The sequence below is a fragment of the Lissotriton helveticus genome, chromosome 2_1 (genome assembly GCF_964261635.1).
Source record: "Lissotriton helveticus chromosome 2_1, aLisHel1.1, whole genome shotgun sequence".
In the NCBI taxonomy this organism is placed as follows: domain Eukaryota; kingdom Metazoa; phylum Chordata; class Amphibia; order Caudata; family Salamandridae; genus Lissotriton; species Lissotriton helveticus.
In genome coordinates, this window is record NC_136059.1 from 191,866,963 (window position 1) to 191,890,071 (window position 23,109).

Consider the following 23,109-nt stretch of genomic DNA (forward strand, 5'->3'; position numbering starts at 1 on the left):
ACATTGCTGGCCACATTTTGAATACTATCTTTAGCAATAGTGACCTAGTCACAAACCTAACTGTTTTACCTCTCCCTTGTCTGACCACTTGGCTATCATCTTCGAGCTTAGAGAAACCAAGGAAATCCCTATTATCAGCCCACTAAACACCCCACCCTCTATCGAGATTGGAAGAGTATAAACTTGAGCCAACTTCAATCTCAACTACCAGGGGATCTGGCCTTTCCTTCACCGGATTCTGAAACGACTGCTCAGAATTATTCAACATGGATAAACCATGCCTTTTTACAATTTGCCCCTTGGAAAATCAATAAACAGAGGAGAACTAAACCCTCTGAGCCTTGGTATTCTGAAGTGCTCCCCTTACAAAAATAAAATTGCAGACAACAAGAAAGTAGATGGAGACTTAATTACCAAACTCATGAGAATGAAATGTATAAACTTTCTTTGGCAAAATATAAAACTTAATTGGTCAAAGAAAAAACAATATATTTTACAGCTCAAGTAGAATCCTCTAACAATTCACCTAGGGAACTTTTCAAAGTTATTAACAAACTCACTAAAGTTTCAGTAGCCAAAGGAAATACTAGCAGTCAAACGCTCTGTGACGGCTACGCCCGATCCTTTAAGAATAAGGTGGAACACATCTATAATATCTTGAATGCTTCCGGGAATTATTACCCGACGTTGCAGCAAACTTTGGTTAAGGACACCTACTTTTTGGAATGCTCTGTAAATCAGGTATAACATTTTATCCTGTCTACTAAATCAGGATTCCCGAGCGATCCATGTCCTCCTTTGGTGCTTAAAATAATTTACGTGCCTATGACCAAATGTCTAACCAACAATTTTAATTCCATGTTTTCATCTGGAATTTTTCCATTGGTTTGGTAGAAGGCATCTATTCTTCTACTTCTAAAAAAATCTAATCTCGATCCTGACATTCCATCCAGTTACCGACCTATTTCCAGACTTCCTTTCCCGACTAAGGTAATTGAAAAAATTATGAATGCTCAACTTACCCAATTCGTGAAGGAACATAATCTGCAAGACCCAACTCAATTTGGCTTTAGATCAGATCATAGCACAGAGACAGCACTGATCAAAACCACAGATGACCGTAAAACTATCCTTGATGAAGGAGGAAATGCTGCTCTGATTCTGCTGGACCTATCCGTGGCCTTCGATACTGTGGATCACTCGACACTTTGCCATCGCCTTCAAGCAATGGGTGTTAAAGGTATAGCATTGCATCTCCTCAGATCATTCGTAAACAATAGGGAAAGCAGTGTGGCACTAGACAAGTTCAGTGCCAAAACGTTCTCACTACTGTGTGGGGTGCCACGGGGATCCTTGCTCAGCCCCATTCTTTTCAACCTATATGTGGCTGAGCTTGCCCATCTGATACAATTTGTGGTCTCTCATTTCTTACACAGATGACACCCAAATTGTGGTATCAGCAGCAAAGAAGGCCAAGAACACTAGCATTCAACTTCACAATTGCATGAGAGAAATCTACATCTGGATGGACAGACACTGTCTGAAGCTAAATTCAGAAATGACTGAGGTAATCTTCTTTGGAAACAATCCTTATTTTTGGAAACCCTACTGTTGGCCTGCAGAGGTGGATTCACTTCCAACTCCAACTCCTAAGGTGAAAAGCCTGGGAGGGATTCTAGATGAGATATTTAACTTTCGCAAACAAGTTAATTCTATCATATCCACTTCATACATTACTTTAAGAACCATTAGACAGATCCTCCCTTACATTCCAGACTGTGCCAGGAAAACAGTCATTTCTTACCTTATGCTATCCAAATTAGACTACTGTAACGGCCTATATGTAAATCTTCAGAAACAATATCTCAACAAATTGCAGGTCCTACAGAACTCAGCCACAAGAGTACTTCCCAATCTTCCTTAACATCAGTCTGTATCCTTGGCCATTAAAGAATTACACTGGATTACTGTCAGTAATCACATCAAATTTAAGGCCCTCTGTCTCACCTATAAGCCCCTAGATGGCATGGGACCTGAATTCTTAAGAAATGCCATTACCTGGTACATTCCTTATAGGAGCCTTAGATCCCTAGGCACCTACACAGTTACTCTGTCCAGATTTTAAAAAAAATTAAATGTGGCGGCAGTAACTTCCATGTAAGAGCTACTAGACTCTGGAATACTATGCCCCTCCATATCAGATCCTCTTCCGCTTTGCTGACTTTTAGAAAGCTTCTCAAGGTGAACAACCTTTACAACGAAACTATTACAACGCACTACCATTACAATGCGGTCATTACAACGCAAACCATTACAACGCATTGCGCTGGGGGGCGCTCTAGGATAGGGAATAAGTTTAATTTTCTATCCAACACCTTCCCTGTGTCCACGGGGACTGGAGTTGGAATAGAAAATTATACTTACCACTATCCAGCACCTCTAAGCGCTATGCGTTGTAAAGGTTTGCGATGTAAAAACCGCGTTGTCAAGGCAGGCGTTGTAATAGCCTGCGTTGTAAAGTCATACATCCGCTTCTCAAAACTTGGCTCTTTAACTTGTAATCTGTTTCTTCTACTAACCTTCCGTACTATGCTGAGCTATCAGAGCAAAGACACCCGGGGGTATACTTTGCACTATATATATTCATATAATATAACATAAGAAATTGACCAAGAAGCCAAGCTGCCATAAAAGTAGCAGCGACGATGAGCAGCTAAGAGTTTCCCTTATCACCCAAAACCAATTGTAAACAGTTTGCCAAGCAAGGCCCAAGTTAACATTTTGCCAAGACAGTGGTAGGGCGCCCATTTTACGGGTGTCGGGGAGGAACAGAGCTCCAGATACCTGACTGAAGACGACCCGCTGCGATGGAGAAGGGAAGCTTTATGTTTTTTTGTTTTTCTATTTCTGTTCATATTACATGCAATGTTTATGGGATAATGGGAAAGGGGGAATAGCAGCGGCCACTAACAACTCCCTAGGTGAGAGACACCGAGGCCTCACAGGAAAAGCTTCCCACACACAGTTATGTTATGGTATGCAGATTTGTAGAGCGCACTATCACCTATGAGGTTATCCAAGTTCTAAGCAGGTGTGAGCCTAGCTAAACCTTAGGCCTAGTGGGACTACTTGAAAAGCCAAGTCTTCAGTTTCTTGTGAAATTTAGGAAGTGAGGAGCAGGCTCTTATGTGTAGTGGAAGGTCATCCCACACTTTAGGAGCGATGTAGGAGAAGGCTATTGGAGCTCCTGGCCATGGAGAAGATTAAGCTGGAATTGGAAAATAATTTACAAGTTGTTTGAGGTTGATTGGAAACCCTGCATACTGATTCTCGCCACGACTTTAGGATGATTACTTGTCCCTGCTACCTCAAGGTCGCGCAACTGATCCCAGAAGAGGTCTCTCAACATTTACCCAGATGAGCGAGATGTCATATTTTTCTGGGAGGAGGGCTCTTCAATGATCATGCAGACCTCACTTGCCGGGCCATTCCCTTAGCTTCCGGTAGACCACAATGAGTGGGAGAGGGAGTATTTTTGTAATGTACTTTGTTTTGTTTATTTTATGATTTACTTGCCGGCCAGTTGGATGTTGGTGATGGTATGTGTTTCCTAACTATAAATAAAACACAGTTAAACATAAAAAAGAGGAAGGAACTGTCCCCTCGGGGACACCACAGCTCAGTGCTTCTGGTGAAAATTGCGGTAAAGCAATAGTTTGGTATCTTCCTATTAAGAAGGGCGTAATCTGTTTTAGAGCCATGCCATCAAATCCTGCTTCTGCAGAGGTTGTAATCAGAGTGCTAGTGGTCCTTTGGTTTGTCGTGTAGTTCCTAAAAAAAATAGGATCTGCGCGCTTACCCAACATAAATTAAGGGATTGGTGTCCCGACTGATTCCAGATACCCCCAAAGTATATATTAACCTTTAGAACAGCTAGCTCACAGTGCCACCATAACCCCCCTAACCTTACCAATGAGCGAAAAGTTTCTGGCAACTATCGAACATGACAACCTTTGATCCTTCAGGGATCGTGGAAACAGTATAGTACTTTTCGCTCAGTCAATCGTACTTACTTCATCTCAGAGAGATGTACAAAATAAACAATGGGGACGTTTTCAATAAGTATTTATTGAACCAGCATCATTCTAGTATGAAACATGTTTGATGCGACTACCATTAGACAGAAGCAGATTTATAGGAGTACAAGCACCAACAGAGTAAATAAAAGGTAGAATTCTACAATGGTGCTAAAACAGTGAATATATGCAGGCTTATAGATACATGGCGGTAATCAAGCGTACAACTACGATGCAAACCATACCTAAGTGTACCTAGCATGTATGTGGGTGTAAAGCCAAGAATCCCCAAGGAAAAATCCAAACCCCATTACCTGATGGCAGCAAATGAAGGACTCAATCTTGGTCTCGAATTGGACACCCCGCAAAGGATGTCAGACCGCTGCGTGTTGTAGCTTCTGCAGGCCAGGACCTCAACGTCTAGTGTCAGCATTGAAGCTCTCCTCTGCCTGTCTAGTGTTGGTATGTGTTAGAAATGGGATTTCTAGTTGGCTAGGGTATGCGCCTAAGCCAGGCAGAAACCTCCACTCTAGTCAAGGCAAGGGAGTTACACACCCACCCTCTTGGTAGCTTGGCAGAGCAGTCAGACTTGTCCCAGAGGCAATGTGTAAAGCGTTTTCTCAACACACTCACACAGCAGCGACACACTAAGCACACCACAAAAGAGACTCCACACAAGGTTATATAAAAAATAGACTTTGTATTATCCTTAAAAAGCATTAGAACATAATCACCTATCTTACACTGTGCCACTGGCACTTGCCATGACTTTACAGGGATTACATATATCATTAGGCCAATCGGGCCACTTTCATAACATTATCACAACTCATAGTTAGTGAGGACAACCAGTAACTACTGGTTAGAGTACACTTGGCACACCACGTTAGGCATAAAATATCATCTGCAGAGCATCATAGTAAACATTAGTATTGTGCACACATTATAAAATCACCGTTACGGTACATCTCTCCGGCGTAGGCCACAAAGGCACCACAACTTCACAGATTAATCAGGGCCTGCACATGCCAGCCCCGAATACCTTCCCGAGAGCCAACTGGCCCTCAACAAATGTAGGGCACCGAAGTACCAGCACCTCTACTCCAACTTTGCAGGTGCAGCCAGGATGTGTGTGGCAACTCTGAATCTAGGGCTGGCTCCGTGATGTCACTCCAAAATGAAGCCAGCACCCGGTCAGCGTGGAGCTGCCCTCGGCCATGTGGCGCAGCTGCAGCGATATCAAAAAGAAAGATGTGGGAATAACGTCAGTGCTACAAAAGCACCTGAGCGAGGTTATCTAATGGCCCCTCAGGCCGGGTAACAACAGTACTGCCTGCTTCCTTGAAACAGAGCTGCTCTAAACAGCACGGCTCGGAACAAAGGGCACTCCTGTCCCCAGTGCACTCACCCGCTTTCACTGGGGCGGTTTCAAGGGGCCCATGATGTTCCATTGTCGGCACCACACCTCAGGGGGCTGTACTTCAAGCGAAGTCCCCGCCGATCCCACCTTCTCACTAAGGATTCCCTTATGGCGGCCTGGGGAGCCCACAAGGCTCCTGCTCAAACTCGCTACAGGCCCTGCCCACAACAGCCTCAGGAAACATGAAGGGCTCTCCTCCACCTTACGGGAGCTCCGCCCACTGTCAGACATCCTCAGCCTGACTTCCGGTGACTCCTCACGGCCTGAGAATATGGAGCACAGTCTCAGTCGGCCTATGAATCTTTTTGGTCCTCCTCCTAGCGCGATCTCCTCTGCAAAATCAGAAGCCTAACAGAACCCTGCAGACAGGACAGTGCAACAAGCACTATTGACACCCCAGAGCGCTCTTTGTACGCTGGACAGAGTACTCGCTGGGGCCCTACCATAACAAGGGGCACGAAGTGAACACCACAGTGCTCACTACGTTCTGTCATAACCCCGGTATGGCAAGCTAGAACGTCATGGGGGACCACAGGGACACACCAGCTAAGTGTACCCCGGGAGGCCAGCACGTGGATTTCTGTAGGCAGAGTGGCAATCTCCCCCAGCCCAAAACGGCAGCAGGTTAGCACTTTCTGCAGCCCAGCTGCAGGTCCCACGCAGGTCCCACGCAGTCTTCTGTTCCAGTTCCCAAGTAAACACAGTTCACCCAACATTGGGTCATAGCCCAAATACTTATACTCAACAAAGTCTTTGTTCTCTCCTGGTACAGGGCCCTGGACCCAGTCCAAATCAGTTCTGTGGACACTTAAAATTATCTTTACAGTGCAAAACACTCCTCATTGTAGGTGTAAGCCCTGTCCCCAGACACACCACACGGGGACGAAGCCATCATTGGGGAAGGCAGGCACAGCCCTATTCAGATGCAGGTGTGACTCCTCCCACCACTCCAAATGCAGACCAGGCCTATTCAGCCTAGTGCTGACTCATCCAGACTCTCTGGAGCCACTGCACCTCTCCAGCCCCTGTCACTCCAAGACCAGACAGTCAATATACAAGAGGCAGGCACAAAGACACATAGCACACAGAAATGCCTACTTCTAAAAGTGGCATTTCTAAAATAGTGTTAATAAGTCTGCAAACACCAATACGCAGCATTTACCACCACTATTCCAAACACACCAAACTTGATCACGCTACCCCTCTCATGTTAGGAATTACCACTGAAGCACATATCAGAGAATCCCCAATGCCTTCCTATGAGAGGGCACCCTCACAGCAGTGAGAAACCAAATAGGCTGTTTGTCACTACCAGGACATGCCACACAGTTAAGGCTACCTTTTACCTATACCGCACCTTGCCCAAGGGCTAGTTAGGGCCTACCTTAGAGGTGGCTGATATGTAGTAAAAGGGGAGTAACAGACGTGGCAACCACTTCATGTGCCACCTCACAACAGCAGTAAACTGCGCATGCAGGCCCTGCAGAGGCAAAGACCTGAGGTTTTAAAGGGTACTTCGATGTGCGGTACAAGCAGCACTGCAAGTCCACCAGTAGAATTTAATTGACTGGCCCTGGGTATTGGCAGGGACTGACAGGTAAATAAAATATGCCAAATAGGTGTAGACCACTCTTACCAAGTTTACCATAGCGAGCACATGCAGTGTAGCACTGAACAGCAGTGATAAAGTGCCCAGAGTCCTAAAACCACCAACAACAGGTCTGAAAAAACACAGGAGAAAGGCAAAAAGTTCTCGGTTGACCCTGTAAAAAGGGACAAGTCCAACAATATGTTTCTTTTATACCATAATGATGGCCTTAGGGTTCCTTACACAATCGAAATGTAGTGAGTACGATTATGCAAATGAGCCTAGAACAATACGTGCGATTATGCAAAGCAGTTCTTTCGCCCTAGAAGGAAGATGACAATGACTTTTACACAGAGTATGTTCATGCTATTATGTATGTCATGTGCAGGGACTTTTCTAAGAACCCTCATGTATAATAGATGAGACATTTATTCAGCACATAACTGGGTAAAAGGTCAGTGCTAGAATAGTTATTCAGAGCAAGGTGAAGCAGATGTAGGTAAAGGTTTGTGTAGCTACCTAGGCCTAGATTGGGGTACATAATAGGTCAGCTCAGCTCAGTTTACCTAAAGCTCACTATAAAACACAGATGACAGAAAAGAAAATTTAGATGAGCTGCAGAAGTGCAAGTGGAAACAATGAGTGGGGTATTATTCTGATTTAAAGTCGGGTCTGGTGGCTCAGTGGGCAAATGCATCTACTGCAGGGGCCTGTGTTCGACCTCATAGTCACAGGTTCAAATCCCAGCAGGTCCACTCAGCCTTTCATCAATCCGAGGTTGATAAAAATGAGTTCCATTGAGTTGGGAAACAATAAACATCTGTTATTCAGCGCCAAGATACCTACGGATGAACGTACGCTTTACAAATACACGTTATGTTTATGCTATTTAGTTGAAGATTGTAGAGCTTGATGTTGACAATGTAATAAGAACAGCTGGAGTACACTTTCTGACCTCAAAGAAGGACATAGCGGTATTGGCATCAGCACTAAAATCCCTCTGCCATCATTTACTGGAGAACAAAAGAAGATTCCTAAGTGACTGGCGGAAAATGGAGGTTGTCCAAATGTGCAAAAGCACAAAGAGGGAGGACATTAGTCAACTTGACGTCAGTAGTGGCGTAATAATACCCACGTTTTATTAATGAGTATAGCAAAGTCTATTCCAGTAGCCTGCCAGTGGCAAGGCCCATGGAATAATAGTTTAACCAGCAGAAATCCTTGTTAAGCCAATCTACTTGCATTTTAACAGGTTCAAGAATCCAGGCAGAAGAGAGTGGAGGACCTGATTAAGTTGAGGTTTTGAGGGAATGGGTCCTGCTCTTCTGATCTAAGGTTCAAGATGGCTGGGCCCACGCTGGGGTATATAAAAACCTGCTCTGTGAATAATGCCCATCTATAGTCAATGGATGTAAATGTATCTTATCTGGATAGCCTTAAAACCTGGCCTGGATCCAGGCTTCTTACATCTGTGTTAAACACCCCTGACTCAATCTGACCCTGCAAACAGGTTCTGATCTGCACGAGCATAGTAGAACAGCTTGGAAGGTAATATATACATACAAACTTACATGCCCTATGCCTTACCTTGTGCAGAATGGACAGTAAGCGAGTTTAAGTGCATAAAACCTGACTTTCAAAATATTTCTGTAACTGAAACTTTGCTTGAAGGCAAACGTAGGATTGTACAAGCAAAAAGGGACATTGGGCGTGTGTTTTGGTGTTGAAGAAAGGATTAAAGATTGGTACAACTGCTGAACCTTGTACTATAAATAAATACCTCCTTACATGCACCTAAAGCCACAGTCTAGCACGACCTCCAGATATAGCTAGCCTATCATTTGTGATTAATGACTGTTCCGTTGCAGTTAGCTGGGGAGAAAAGGATGGCTTGGTTCTTCAACTCCTATTGGACTTACTGATTAAAAGGTTGCACCTGCGGTACACTGCTATAATTACTGGGGCTGAATATATGAGTATCTACAGATAAGAGTATTCTTACAGGGGATCTGAGTATTCATATAGAGGCTGAAGATCTTCCTATTCTTACTGGGGCTGCAGATCTTACTATTTGTAAATCGGCTGCTGATCCCAGTATTCTTACAGGGGTTGCAAATACCAGTATTCTTGCAAGGGTTGCAGATCGTATTATTCTTACAGGGGCTGCAGATCCCAGTATTTGTAAAGAGCCCGCTGATCCTAGTATTCTTACAGGAGCAGCAGATCATACTATTCTTAAAGGGGCTTCAGATCTTATTATTTGTAAAGGGGCTGCTGACCCTATATTCATACAGGGACTTCAGATCCTAGTATTCTTACAGGGGTTGTAGATCAGAGTATCTTTGCAGGGCTGCAGAGCTTACTGCTTATTAGTATTCTTCCAAGGGTTTCAGATCTTACTATTCTTACAGGGGTGCAGATCTTAGTAGTTTTATAGGTGCAGCATATCCTATTCCTACACTGCTGCAAATCTTACTATTCTTACAGGGGTTGCAGAATTTAGCGTCCTTAAACAGGGGCTGCAGATCCTTGTATTTTGACAGGGGTTGCAGACCTTACTATAGTTACATGGGCTTCAGATCCTTGTATTTTGACAGGGGTTGCAGACCTTACTATAGTTACAGGGGCTGCAGATCCTTGTATTTTGACAGGGGTTGCAGACCTTACTATAGTTACAGGGGCTTCAGATCCTTGTATTATGACAGGGGTTGCAGACCTTACTATAATTACAGGGGCTTCAGATCCTTGTATTCTGACAGGGGTTGCATCCCTTACTATAGTTACAGGGGCTGCAGATCTTAGAATCCTTACGCAGACTGCAGGGGTTGCAGATCGTAGTATTCTTACAGTGGCTTCAGATCTTAGTACACTTACAGGGTCTGCAGAATTTAATATTATTACAGTGGCTAACAATCTTAGTATTCTCACAGGGGCTGTAGATCTTTATATCTTTACAGGGGCTGCAGAACTTACTATGCTTACACGAGCCGCATATCTTAGTATTCTTACAGGGTTTGCAAAATTGACAATGCTTATGGCAACATCAGAGCTCTGTGTTCTGACAGGGACTGCAGATCTTACTATGTTTGAATGAATGAATTTAGCTGAAGGAATGAATTTAATTTTGTAAACCGTAACATATGTCCGAAGACGTCTTGGCGCTTCGCATCTGCTGTTCAGCCCTCTACACCCACACTAGTCAAGAATTAAAGTGGAAGAATTAGCTCAACTGTTCGGGAATAATTTTCCAGAGCTTGGAGGTGTGGTGCACAAAAAAATACCTCTACTACTCCAGAAGGCCTTGTGAATTCTTGGCACCACCCCCTTTTTTAGAGACTGCAGATTGCAAATAACTGTTTGGTAAGTGCCACGAAAGTCTTCTCTCAATATAGTCAGGGCCAGTCAGATTAAAGGCTTTGTGGGCTATACAAAGCACCTTAAATGCTACCCTCTTCTTGACAGGGAGCCAATGTAGTGCCTCCAAGACTTTAGAGACACAGTCAAACCTCCTAATATTTCTGAGGAGGCGAGCTGCTGCGTTCAGCAGCTTTTTTAACATCCCTTGCTGCATGCCCAAAAAAGGACACTGCAGTAATCCGATCTCGAAAAAAACCGAGTAATGACGACTATTTTCCTGAGATCATAGGGTATAAAAGGCAGAATCTTCTTTAATACTTTTAATACAAACACACAGGAGCTGGTTAGTCTGGTTCATGAAAGAGAGCTTGGAATCAAACATGAATCCCAAATTACTGACTTTCAAAACAGGAGTTGGCAGAGGGCCCAATCTCTGGGGTCACCAAGCATTGTCCTAAAAGGAAATGTCATTTCCAAAGAGAAGCACCTCTGTCTTATCAGAATGTAACTTAAAACAGTGGCTGCTCATCCAGTTTACTATGGCTCTCATGCAGTTATTAAATCAATCAGCCACCTCCGCTCTGCTGTTGGTGATAGATATCATTATTTGGGTATCGTCAGCATATGATATGGTTGACAAACCGAATGTTCTTATATGTTTCGCTAATGGAGCCACGTACAGATTAAATAACGTGTGACTTAATGATGAGCCTTGCTGGGCACAATAAACAATAAGGTGGAAGATTTAGAGATAAAATCTCCTAGGGTAACTGATTCTTCCTTAAAATCAAGGAAGGAGCAGAGGAGAACAAGAGCTATTCCCCCAAAACCAATATCTGCCCGCCGATGTTTTAGGACTGGAGGGCTAACAGTGTCTTGGTTGCAGATCAGTCTAAAGGATCACCGTAGCCTTCCCACCTGTGTCCATTATATCTCGAATCTTCTCAGTGGCTACCACCAGGGCTGATTCCCTACTGTGGGCTTTTCTAAACCTAAACTGGGCTTCGTCCAGGATTCCATTGTGATCCCAAAAATTCCGAGATAAAGATATTTAAATGTCTCTCTTCAGTTTTGCTGAGATAGGGAGCCGAGACATTGGGCGATAGCTCTTCTCTTTATTCGGGTTTGAAGTATTTTTTTTTTAGAAACAGCAGAATCGACGCCTCTCTCCATTTTTTGGGGAAAGCCTCCTGCCATAATGATCTTATTCAGCAGTGTGGCGAGAAGGGCGGCAATACAGCCTACAAATCTCATGCAACACTTTCAGGGGTCACGGGTCTGCTTGGACACCTTATTTAGTGATCCCTTCTTATTCCAGTACTCGCTCAGTTGTCAGAAGTGGAAAATAACAAAAACCCAGATTGTTTCCCACCGAGGGAATATTTAGAGGGGCTGCAGATCTTAGTATTCTTACAGGGACTGCAGAGGCTGCAGACCCATCAAGAACAGCATCCAGATAAAATCCTCGAAAAAGGCAAGTTGGTACACCCAAGAACTCAGAACAGCGAACCTAGGCACCAAACAGTTGGAGAGGAGATGCCGCACAATCAAGGACACCACCGACAGGGCAGCCTTCAAGCCTTCCCTCAACCTCTACCTCTGCCTGCTGAGGACAACAAAGAAGAATGCCCTTGCTGCATGCATTGAAACCAGCCCCAACACCAAGGAACTTTTGAACATTGTTAAGTCTGCCAGCAAAAACAACATCACACCCTCATAGAAGCTGTGCGACATCCTCTCCCACTTCTTCCATGACAAGATTGTAACCATATACTGAAACTTTGAACCCCAACTCACACCTATGGGTTTTCCTGACAGATTTGCCACCACCATAAATGAACCACATACCGACTACCTGGAACGTCCTCTCCACCCAGGACTCCATCTCCACTATGAAATCCATCCCCTCGAGGGCTCCCACAGGCCCATGCCTTATGTCATCTTCAACCTCGGACACCAAAGGATCAGACAGTAAATCACTACCGTACCCAACACCTCTAAGTAGTAATTGCAGATCCTGTGTGTGCAGTTTACTGCCACTTCGCTTTTGGCATTTAAAACTACTTGCCAAGCCTTAACCTCCCCTATTATTACACATAAGGCACCACTAAAGTAGGCCCTAGATAGTACGTAGGGCAGGGTACTGTGTAAGGAAAAGGTAGGACGTGTACTTTTAAGCTTTTCATGTCCTGGCAGCAACAAGCTGCTACATTTGTTTTTCACTACTGTGAGGCCTATTTCTCTCAGAGGCTAGCATTGGGAATTCCTTTTTTTAAAGCTGTAATTCCTGATCAGAAAGGAGTAACTGGATCATGTTTTATATCTTTGGAATCGTAATGATAAATGCTCTTTAATGGTAAAGTTAGATGTAACATTACTGTTTTGGAAATGCCACTTTTAGAAAGTGAACCTTTCTCTGCTCTTACTGCTCTGCAACCTGTCTCCAATACATGTCGTGGGTGGCTGACAGCCACACTAAGTGGATTCCCTCTAGTCAGCAACAAACACCGGAAGGGTAGGTGTGACAGAGAACTCATCTGCATTCTGAAATCTCCTCCTGGGCAGGGAGAGAGGGGGAGCTGGCAGACCTGAATGTCCTGTTCCCACACAAAGGGCTGATTACCTACTGATAGCTTGGAGCCAGGGCTGGGAAGAAAGGGTCTGTGTGCACTTTAAAGACCCTTCTTTGAAGTCACCCTCCACTCCCTTCAAAGGCATAACTGCAAGACAGCACACTACTGGAACTGTGAAGAACTCTGCTAGGAGTAAAGACTGCTGTGCTACAAGGATTGCCACTCTGCTTGACTGCTGCTCCGGAAGAACTGCTTTTCTGCTTTGCTATGCTGGCCTGTTGCCTGCCGATCTCTAACCGTGCTGAGAACAAGGACTGGACCTAGCTCACTAGAACCCAGAGTTACTCCAAGCGCTTGCTGGCGTGTCCCCTGTTCTGAAGTCTCAGGGCCATCAAACACTTCCTTCAAACCTGCAACAGCACCTGGCATTCTGAGAGTCCTATCCTGCCAAGTGGTGCCAATCTAGTCCTGGGCCCTTGGAAGGGGATTTCTGCTGTGCTGATCCATCAAAACTAACACATTGACAATTTTGTGCCGATAGGAACCGACGCTGCTTCCGCTAGATGACATATCTTTGACAAACTGCACGGCTCCATGATTAAGGACTGCTCGGCTCGATAAAGACGCATCACCTGCTTTTATTGCGTGGATCAGAACAAACGCATCACCTGCATCCACGACAACACCTTGCCTCCTCTGCTCCTCGCATCGAGTCTTCAACATCATTGCTTCCTCCATCCAAGGTCATTTTTCAGCTGGACCTGCTTGAGTAATGCCCTCCATCCCGGTTGGCCTGAACTTTGGATTTACCTCAGTCTAGTGTGACCAGATGTCCCCCGGTTGGTTTGGATTCACTCATAAAACTATTGTCTATGTTTCAAATCCGGAGTGGGGTATTTTTGTGGTGTTTTCATTGTGTTACTGTACATGTATGGGCGGCACAAATACTTTATACATTGCCTTTTTAGATAAGCCTAACTGTTCTGTGCCAAGCTACCAGAGGGTGAGCACAGGTTATCTAAAAGTGTGTATCTAGCTTACCCTGACTAGAGTGGTGGTTCCTGCTTGTACAGGGTTCAAACCCTGACAACCGGAAACTCCATTTCAAACATGAATTGTAATTTAAAACCCTCCTTACTGGTAATGTCGGATGTTATGCCATATTTCTAAAAAAAAGCACATTTGGAAATTTGGCATTTCCTTGTCCTAACCATTTGGTGCCTGTATCCTGGCTCACATGTCTAGGTGTGCTTGGCAGTTAGACTTTGTGGATTCCTCATAGACAGCCACACTATAGTTGGTCTGGGTGTTGGCAGGATGAGCCAACCTGAATTAATGAGGGAGTGTTGCTGTCACCTGTCACATTTGCACTTAAAAGACTCTGCCTCAGCTTACACCCACGGGACTTCACACTAGCCTATTTTGCCTGCAGACAGACTGCGACCAGGGCAGGGAGGCAGGACATTCCAGACACCTCTGTAGGGAGAAGACTCGAAAATCGTCTTCCACTCAAAGTGGGCATCAGGTATAAAAAGTTGACCCTCAGACCATTCTTCTGTACACTTAGCACCTGTGGATACTACAGAAGAAGGTCTTCCCAGCTGACCGGCTGCTCTGGAACTGCCTGGAACTGCAACTAGACCTGCTTGAGACCTGTCCTGTTGTCCGACATGGAAGAGTGGACCTCCACCCTTAATCCAAGGGTGAAGTGATTCAAGGGTCAGCTGACTGACCTGCATGGATCTGCTACTGGGACTGCCTGAGCACTGGCCTTTGCTGGAGTGAATTCCTGATCCCCAAGAGGTGGCTCCCAAGTCCTGGACCCTTGTTGTGGCATTGGTTGAGTTCCTCGTTAAAGAAAAGGAGAACTCCTACAGATTTAGGATCTTCGCAACTGTGAAGAGGCCTGTTCACGTCAAGATCTTGCTGCGCATGCCGACCGCCCACATGAAGTTCCAGTGAACCCAACCCTTTGCACTACAGTGGCCGCCAGCACTGACCAGCAATGTGAGTTCTGCACTTCGTGCTACAGCATTGACATCCTGGTGTGACCAATGCGAATCTCCAGCAACTACTGTATATGATGCCTGACAGGATCTTCACCCTACAGCGATGATCATTGTGACACTGGGCCTTCTATTTGCTCTACAGGGACAACCATCTGCGATGCTCACCCCTGTCCTCATGGCTTCCTCCACCAGAAACAGAACTCTTTGTGTTGCACTTTATAGGGTAACTTTTTCAGCGGGCTAACCTGGTCCCTTAATCCGCCCCGCGCTCCATCGTGGTGGGCCTTAAGTTTTGATTTTAACCCGTAGGTCTAGATAACGGCGACTGGCACTTTTCGATTTTAGGCGCTATACTAACCTTAAATCTTTGAAATTGCTATGTCTCCGGTTATACTGATTGGATTTTTGTTGTTTTGGTGTCAAATAATTTATTAAATGTTACTCTATTTTTCTAAATTGATCTGGTATTTTTCTTGTGTTGTGTTTTCACTTTATTACTGTTATTGTGCTACATAAATATTTTACACATTGCCACTAAATTAAGCCTGATTTGCTTCAGTACAAAGCTACCAGAGGTTAAGCACAGGCTAATGTAGTGAGTTTTTTTGATTCACCCTCATGAAGATGGTGCTGTTGCTTGAATAGGGTTCCATTCCCCCTCAACCAAAAACACAAATTCTCACAATAACTAAATAAATAACTAACAATAATAATACAGTCGTAATACCACACCTCCCGATTGCAGTCATTTTAGTACCACATTGGGAGCATTAGCCCTGCCAGTACCAGAGTAGGAGCATTACTCCTGCCATCGATTGCTACAGGAATAATGTTTTGAGAATATAAATGACCAGGCTTTACTGTTTTGCACAAGATGTTTTACCGCAGGACAGAGGGATACCACATGTATTCAGATTTTCCATTATGAAATTTCACATATTCTCATGTTCTAAACTGTTATAAAACATTTTTCTCATTCAGATTTCTCAATGTATTATCTGGCAAAATGTGCATGGGAAAAATGATATTACAAATTACTACTCTACTCAGCATGTCAAGCGTGGGTACAAACAACATTTGCATCCTAACCAATGATAATCAGAATGAGTGCCTTAGCTGCAGGGATGGTTTGTGGGTAAGTGATGTGGAGGAAAGACATTGCAAACATAGTAGGTTGAAGACCCACCCTCTAGGGTCATCAGCTGTGTATATGCTTCTCGCACTTTGAACCTGAGGTCATATGAAACTACCTTGATTTTTTGTACTATCCTTTCCATCTTCCTTCTCGTTCCAGACAGAGGCACAATGGAAGGGATGCTGAACGACTTAGAGAAACTTCGCGCTGCACTCTCTTCCTCAAACTGCAATACAGGTTACTCCAGTGCCTCCTCTGGACGTACCTACATACTGAATGGGGTGGACCCCCGGCTGGATCCAGCGCCAAAAACTGAGAGGAAACCGAAGCTAATCATGAACAAGATTGGCAGGTACTGCAAAGGAATCTAAAGGGCCTGCCATATTGTAACATATATTTCAAGAGCATGATATCAGAATGACAACAATGCAGTATGAAACTATATAAGCATGGGCCAAAATGTGTTGCTTTGTGTTTAGCTCCTTGGCTGTGTGATGCATGCCCTATAATCAGTAGCGGCTGCTCCCACCATAGAGTGGCAGGGCATGGGAATGTGAGGTGGGGGACAGGAGGGACAGACGTAAAAGAAAAAAGAAAAGAAAAAGACCTTACCGTCTCCTTGCAAATCGGCGCTCTTCTCTTTTCTGCTGAGGCTCCCCTTTGGCCAATCATGCATGAGAGAAGCACTGGGATTGGCCTGAGCAGGCTGGTTTTCCACTTCAAAGGGGACTGGGAGCCAATGCCTGCTATCCTTTCCACCCAGCAATGCACCTCGGGTAGGGGAGATGTCAGTGCACATGACGGTTTTGCAGTCCTGAGACAGCTGGCCAAACCGTCATGTGCACTGAGTGCAGTATCACCACTCCTCCCATGACTACCGCCCGCAATGGCCCCACCCACAAGATGTGGCAGGAAAGGAGGAATGAAACAATAATAAACTCATTTTATTATCGTTTTACTTTTCAAAATTTTAACCCGCTGGGTGCGGAGATGCTCCTCCGCCATAGCGGAGGAGCCGCCACTGCCTAATATATATAAATATATCACAGGATGGTAAATATAACAGAAATGTATATATATGTAATGAATAGCTAGAATATATTCCATCTGTTGTGTTATAGTATGTTTTGTTGAATTATGCTCAGGTCCTAACTTAGGAACAATTCTCACTGCATGCTGAGGAATGGCTGTTAAATAGTAAAACATGAGCACAAAGATGCAGCCCTTCAGTACAGACATATTTTCTGCCTTGTTGGGTAATGTTGAGTGTCATTGCCTTGTTACATTATTGAGGTGTGGAGGGGGGGAGGGGGTCATTATGAAGATTCCTAAAGACTTCTCACTATGTTAACACGCATTGGCAATACCAATAGGTCTCGCCTTTGGCATCTATTGGGTTTGCCAGTGCATTTTGGTGAGGCTGTGCAGCATCAGCCAAAAGAGAAAAAAGCATAATAACAGTCTCTACTGACGATCAAGTCATTTTGTATGCGCTAGCATGCTTGATGTGTTAAAAGCATGCATCTCTGTGCAAGCGCGTGCTTAGAAAAGGACTCGGTCACCATTTGTTTTTAATTTGCTGATCCAAGATGGGTCTGTAAAAAACAGCAAAAAGAAATTCCAGGTGGCGCTAAACCAATTTTTAGCAAGTTGAGTGCCCATTGGCTATTGTGGCCATGCTCTCCTAACATGAATAAAAGATCACAGAGGCACAACAGACCACGTGTGCCACAAAGGTGTGTGTGGGTGGCGTAGGAAAAGGAAGTAACAGGTAGTGGGTGAGGAGTAATGATCAACTAAAAATAAAACAAGACCAATAGTAGAGGGAGCCTTTCTGTATCCACTGTGTGTGTGGCATGCCATGCAGACCCTAAGCAATGTGTTGTCGCCATATTTAAACAATAAAGAGCGGCGTGCTACGGTGCAACAACTCTTGGAGGCAGGTGTGACTCTGCAGGGCTCCCATTTAAGGATTCCCGCTCTTGATCAATCGAAGCATGAGCACACAGAACAAAAGCAAGGCACGCCACAAAGGGAGAGGAGGAGGGACGAGGAAGGGTGTGGGAGTAAAGGTTACAAGGACAACGTGTAGTGCTCGTGCTTGAAGATCATAGATATCCATAAAGGAAATGAGGGCAACAGCGGGTAAGCAACAAACGGCGCAGGACCATTAAATTACAAAAGAGTGCACCAGTGAGCCATACAAAGGATAAATCAACCTGACAGTAAGGGCATATATAACAGGGGCAGTCCACACTAAAGTGAAAACATTCCTAAAGGCGAGACAATGAACAGCATTTCATGCATAAAAAGAAACCATTTTTGAAAGGCACACAAAGCAACAAATGGAAAGTGGTAGATGTAGCCTTAGCCCACAGAGGGATTACAGCATGCCTCACAGAGCAGCGCATGTCCGCTGCCTCTAGGCTCAACCTAAAATTGACAGGTGGCATGGAGTGTCCCTTGGCCTTCTTCCTCAGGGGCGCACACCTTCTTGTGGGACACTCATCAGTGTTAGGAGTCTGCACATCCTTGGAGGCCCTTGATCTCCTTCGGTAGTCTGCACATCCTTGAGGGCCCCTCACATGTCACTAGGGCCCAGCCCTTGGATAATTTCTTCACTGTAGCTTGGCTGATCTGCTCTGTGCAAACTCTTACGTTAAAATGTCTTCCAATAACAAAACAAACGTTAAAAAAAAAAACATTCACAGATTATTTGTAACTGATGTGTAACTGGCACTATATTATCTAACGTGTTAATTGCCCATATTACTACTCTGATGAAGTTTGAAATCTACGGCGGTGCAAATTATACTTATGTCAGTTACGTATAATTGACGAATTTTGAGGTTTTTTATTTTTAAATGGTAGTGCTTTTTCAGTGACTGTCTAAGGTTCTTTTTTTTAATTTTTAAAAAAAAGTTTTTATTGAAATTAAAACATAACAAACAACACAATACACTTCACAAGGCAAGAGTCATTGTCGGGAAGCATGTAGGAGCGGGGAGCAATCTCAGTTCTTATGCATACAGGATTACAGTCATCAATTCCAGAATGAGGCGGGGGGCAGCAAGGAAACCATTGAATACATACATTTAAAGTGCGAGAACCAGGAATGTCATTTAGGGAGACAATGGGATATTAAGGGCAAAATTGAGATATATTCCCACGATAGGCATTCCATTGAGACCAAATTCTGTTCCACTTCTTAGGTCTGCCCCGGGACAAGTACACCGTCTTTTCTCTGAACATGCACCAGTCCATATTTTCCTTCCATGCAGATACAGTGGGCAGTCTGTGGGAACCCCATAATTGTGCAATGTCCCTTTTCGCAATCATGTTACTGAGGGTTGCCCAACAGGTCTGTGCAGTATTATAATCATTTGGTTCCCATACATTGAGGAGAAAGCGCCTGGCAGGAGTGTGACCCCCGTAACCCTCTCCATGGTGGTATGCACTCGGGACCAGAACCTAGCCACCTCAGGGCATTCCCACAGTATATGAAGGAAGGTGCCACTCATACCACATCCACATTTACACAGACCATCCACCGAGTGCCCCATACGTACCAGACTCGGACCAGTGACATACACTCGATGTAGGATCTTGAGCTGGACGAACCGAAGGCGAGCAGGGATGGCCACCTCCTTAGGGGAGGACACAGCCATTTGCCAGTCCTCATCGTCCAGCTCCAACCCATCAGCAGTCCACAAGGCCCTAAGGCGCACAAGCAAGTCGACTCTGTTGTTAATAAGCTTTTTATAAATCAGCGAAATTGTGCTGTCAGGTACGTAGCCATCAAGGATACGGTCCTCCAGAGGCGAGGACTCGGGGATCTCCGTCCCCTTGGGGAAGACAGACAACAAGGCATGCCGTACCTAGACATACCGAAAAAAATCCCGATCGTCAAGCTCATATTCATTCTTAAGCACCTCAAAAGTCGTAACATTCCCCTTGGACCAAAGATCATCAATCTTGCTTATACCTATCATGTCCCATTTCACGAAACCTTTCGACCTCCACAAATTGCCCAAACCATCCGAGTCATATAACGGAGTTGCACGGGTCAATCTATCTCTCCAACCCAGAGCAGCATTTGCATCACGCCACACTCGCACAGCAATTTTAGTGGGTCCGGCCAGAGTCTTATAGGGTTCTTTAGAGTACAGCGCCCTGTTGAAATTGCCAGAAGGCAGAAGACACTTATCCATTGCAAAGGCTGGCGTCAGACCGGGGGCATAGGTGGCGTGGTTAATAGCACTCAGCTGAGAGGCCCAGTAATAGCGTCTGATGTCCGGGAGGGCAATACCGCCATCGTACCATGGAAGAGTGAGTTTGGAGAGGGCAATGCGCGCACGCACATCCCAAATCAGCCGCCTCTGAAGGCCCTCCACTTCTCAAAAATAGCCAGGGGGATTAAGATCGTAGGAATTCTGGAGGGCTATAAAAATCTAGGTAGCGACATCATCTTGAAGAGAGCCGCACGCCCCAAGGGTGACAGAGGGAGCCGGCGCCATCGAACAACATCAAGCTTAAGCCGCTGAAGGGGGGCTCGAAGGTTACGGTCGTATTGAACGGCGGGATCCAAGGAAATGTAAATACCCAAATACTTAAAGCCGGATGTAGCTAACTGGATCGGGAATCCACTGGGCAACGGAGGAAGCTCTCCAGCCAAAACATAAACACAGGACTTGTTCCAATTGATAACAAGGCCCGAGTTCTTCCCGAAGGAGGTAAGGACATCAAAGAGCACATTAAGGGACTTCCGAGGGGACGTGAGGTAGAGGAGGATATCATCCACATATAGCGAAATTCGGTCCTCAAAGTCAGGAGTCCACTGGATGCCCTTCAACGAGGGCTCCCAGCGAAGCCATTCAGCTAACGGTTCCAAAGCAAGGGCAAAAAGTAACGGGGACAATGGACAGCCCTGCCTGGTACCTCGGCCAAGCGTGAAAGTGCCAGAGACCCTCCCGTTAACAACCACCTGGGCCAGCGGCCTCTCGTACAGAAGTTTTAACCAGGCGATGAATGTCGGACCAACCCAAGCGAGAGTAGCCCAAAGGTACGGCCATTCGATGGTGTCGAAAGCCATTGTGGCATCAAGGGACGCCAAAATGGCCGGCTCAGTCAGAGTCCCAGCTCTCGCGAGGACTCCATGGAGCCTCCGGAGGTTAAGGGCGGTGTTCCGGTGCGGAATAAAACTGGATTGGTCCGGATGAATCAAATCACCAATCACCCTTATCAAACGAGTGGCCAACAATTTAGCAAGTATTTTGGGTTAGGCATTAAGCAACGAAATAGGCCTATACGAGGCACAACGATCACGTGGTTTACCCTCCTTGTGAATCCCAACTATAGTGGCCAGACGCTGATCGACGGGGAGGACACCAGACTCAAGGGCCTCAAGGAACATGTTCCCTAAGTGAGGCGCCATTTTGTCCGGCCGCAGCTTATAGAGCTCAATGGGCAAGCCGTTGGTGCCCATGGCCTTACCCGACCGGAGGGCACGGATGGAGGCTGTGACCTCGTCCACCGTGATAGGAGCATCCATTAAGGCCCATCCTCATCAGAGAGGCAGGGTAAGGCAATATCACGCAGCAATAACTGAGAGTCACGTTCATCACTGTCGCTGACCGAGGCATACACCGTCTGGAAGTGGTCCACAAAACACCCAACAATACCTACCGGGTCAGTAACGCACTCACCAGTCAACTTCTCAATCACAGGCACGACCCGATTCATCATATCTTTCTTATCCAACCATGCAATCAACTTACCCGCTTTGTCACCAACATCATAAATTCTACCTTGTTGCTCTCTATTCATGACTTTCGCAGCATCAGTCACAAGGGCTCTATAGTCTGCCTGTTTCAAGCTAACGGAGTGCAATATAGCAGGGGAGACATCACCATCGAGATCGTTCTCAAGCACAGTAATTTCAGATTCGATGCGTGCAAGTTCTTCACATTTAGCCTTTTTAACAGCAGCAATCAAAGACAATGAATGCCCACGAACCACAGTCTTGAACGCCTCCCACAATGAGATAGAGGAAGAAACAGACCCCACATTTTCAGTAAAGTAACAGTCAATAGCCTTCACCAAGACGGAGCGGGTCGCAGGATTCCGAAGATACCACGGATTAATAGGAGCAACTCTACCTGCAGTAACCACCCCAGCCTCAACACTACACCAAAGGGGGGAACGATCAGAGATGCCCCATGGAAGATGGCGGATCTCCCTAATGGAGGACGATTGCGATGCAGGCATAAGGAAATAATCAAGCCTGGAAAGGCTACCATGAGCCCCGGAATGGAACGTATATTGTAACTGTGTAGGATGCATGAGTCTCCAACCATCCGTCAACCCAAAGGTTTCGATCAGTTCATTGAGCCACATTTGGGACCTAGGCAAGTCCCGGGGGGCGGGGGGGTAACGATCAGAAGTGCCGGAAACCACAGAGTTAAAGTCCCCGCCAAGAATCAGAAAACCTTCAGGCAGCCCCATGAGAAGCCGCCCTAAGTCAGCAAAGGTAGAGGCCTGTAGGCCTGGAGGGACATATACGGTGACTACAGAAAGCGTCTTACCCTCCCATCTCCCAGAAAGCACCGCATAGCGACCCCTATCAAGCATTACATCGTCGATTTCGAGGGGAAGAGAGGACCTAATCAGAGCCCCCACCCCTCTGGAGCCAGAGGTAAATCCGGCATGTGCGACCAATCGATACCCACGTCTATTCAACGCTTGGCAGGCATTCCCAATTAAGTGCGTTTCTTGCAGTAGGACAATATCAGAAGAGTGTCGTCGAAGGAACTGCAGCACCACCCCTCGTTTTATCCTGTCTCCCAAACCATTGACATTCCAGGATAGTAGTCTCAACTCACTACCCCCATCCCAAGAAGGAACCAACGCCCCACCCCCACTAAGTCCCGCAGGAGAAGGAGCTAAGCAGAT

General features: G+C 45.5%; 1 protein-coding gene across 1 annotated transcript in view; it reads left to right on the forward strand.

The window, feature by feature from the left end:
* Positions 1–23,109, forward strand: part of SPMIP6 (sperm microtubule inner protein 6) — a 153,029-nt gene that overhangs the window by 10,995 nt on the left and 118,925 nt on the right. The window contains exon 2 of the mRNA XM_078677243.1: positions 16,318–16,510. Coding sequence (XP_078533369.1) covers positions 16,329–16,510 — 182 coding nt within the window. The 5' untranslated portion in view covers positions 16,318–16,328. The remainder of the gene's footprint in view (positions 1–16,317; positions 16,511–23,109) is intronic.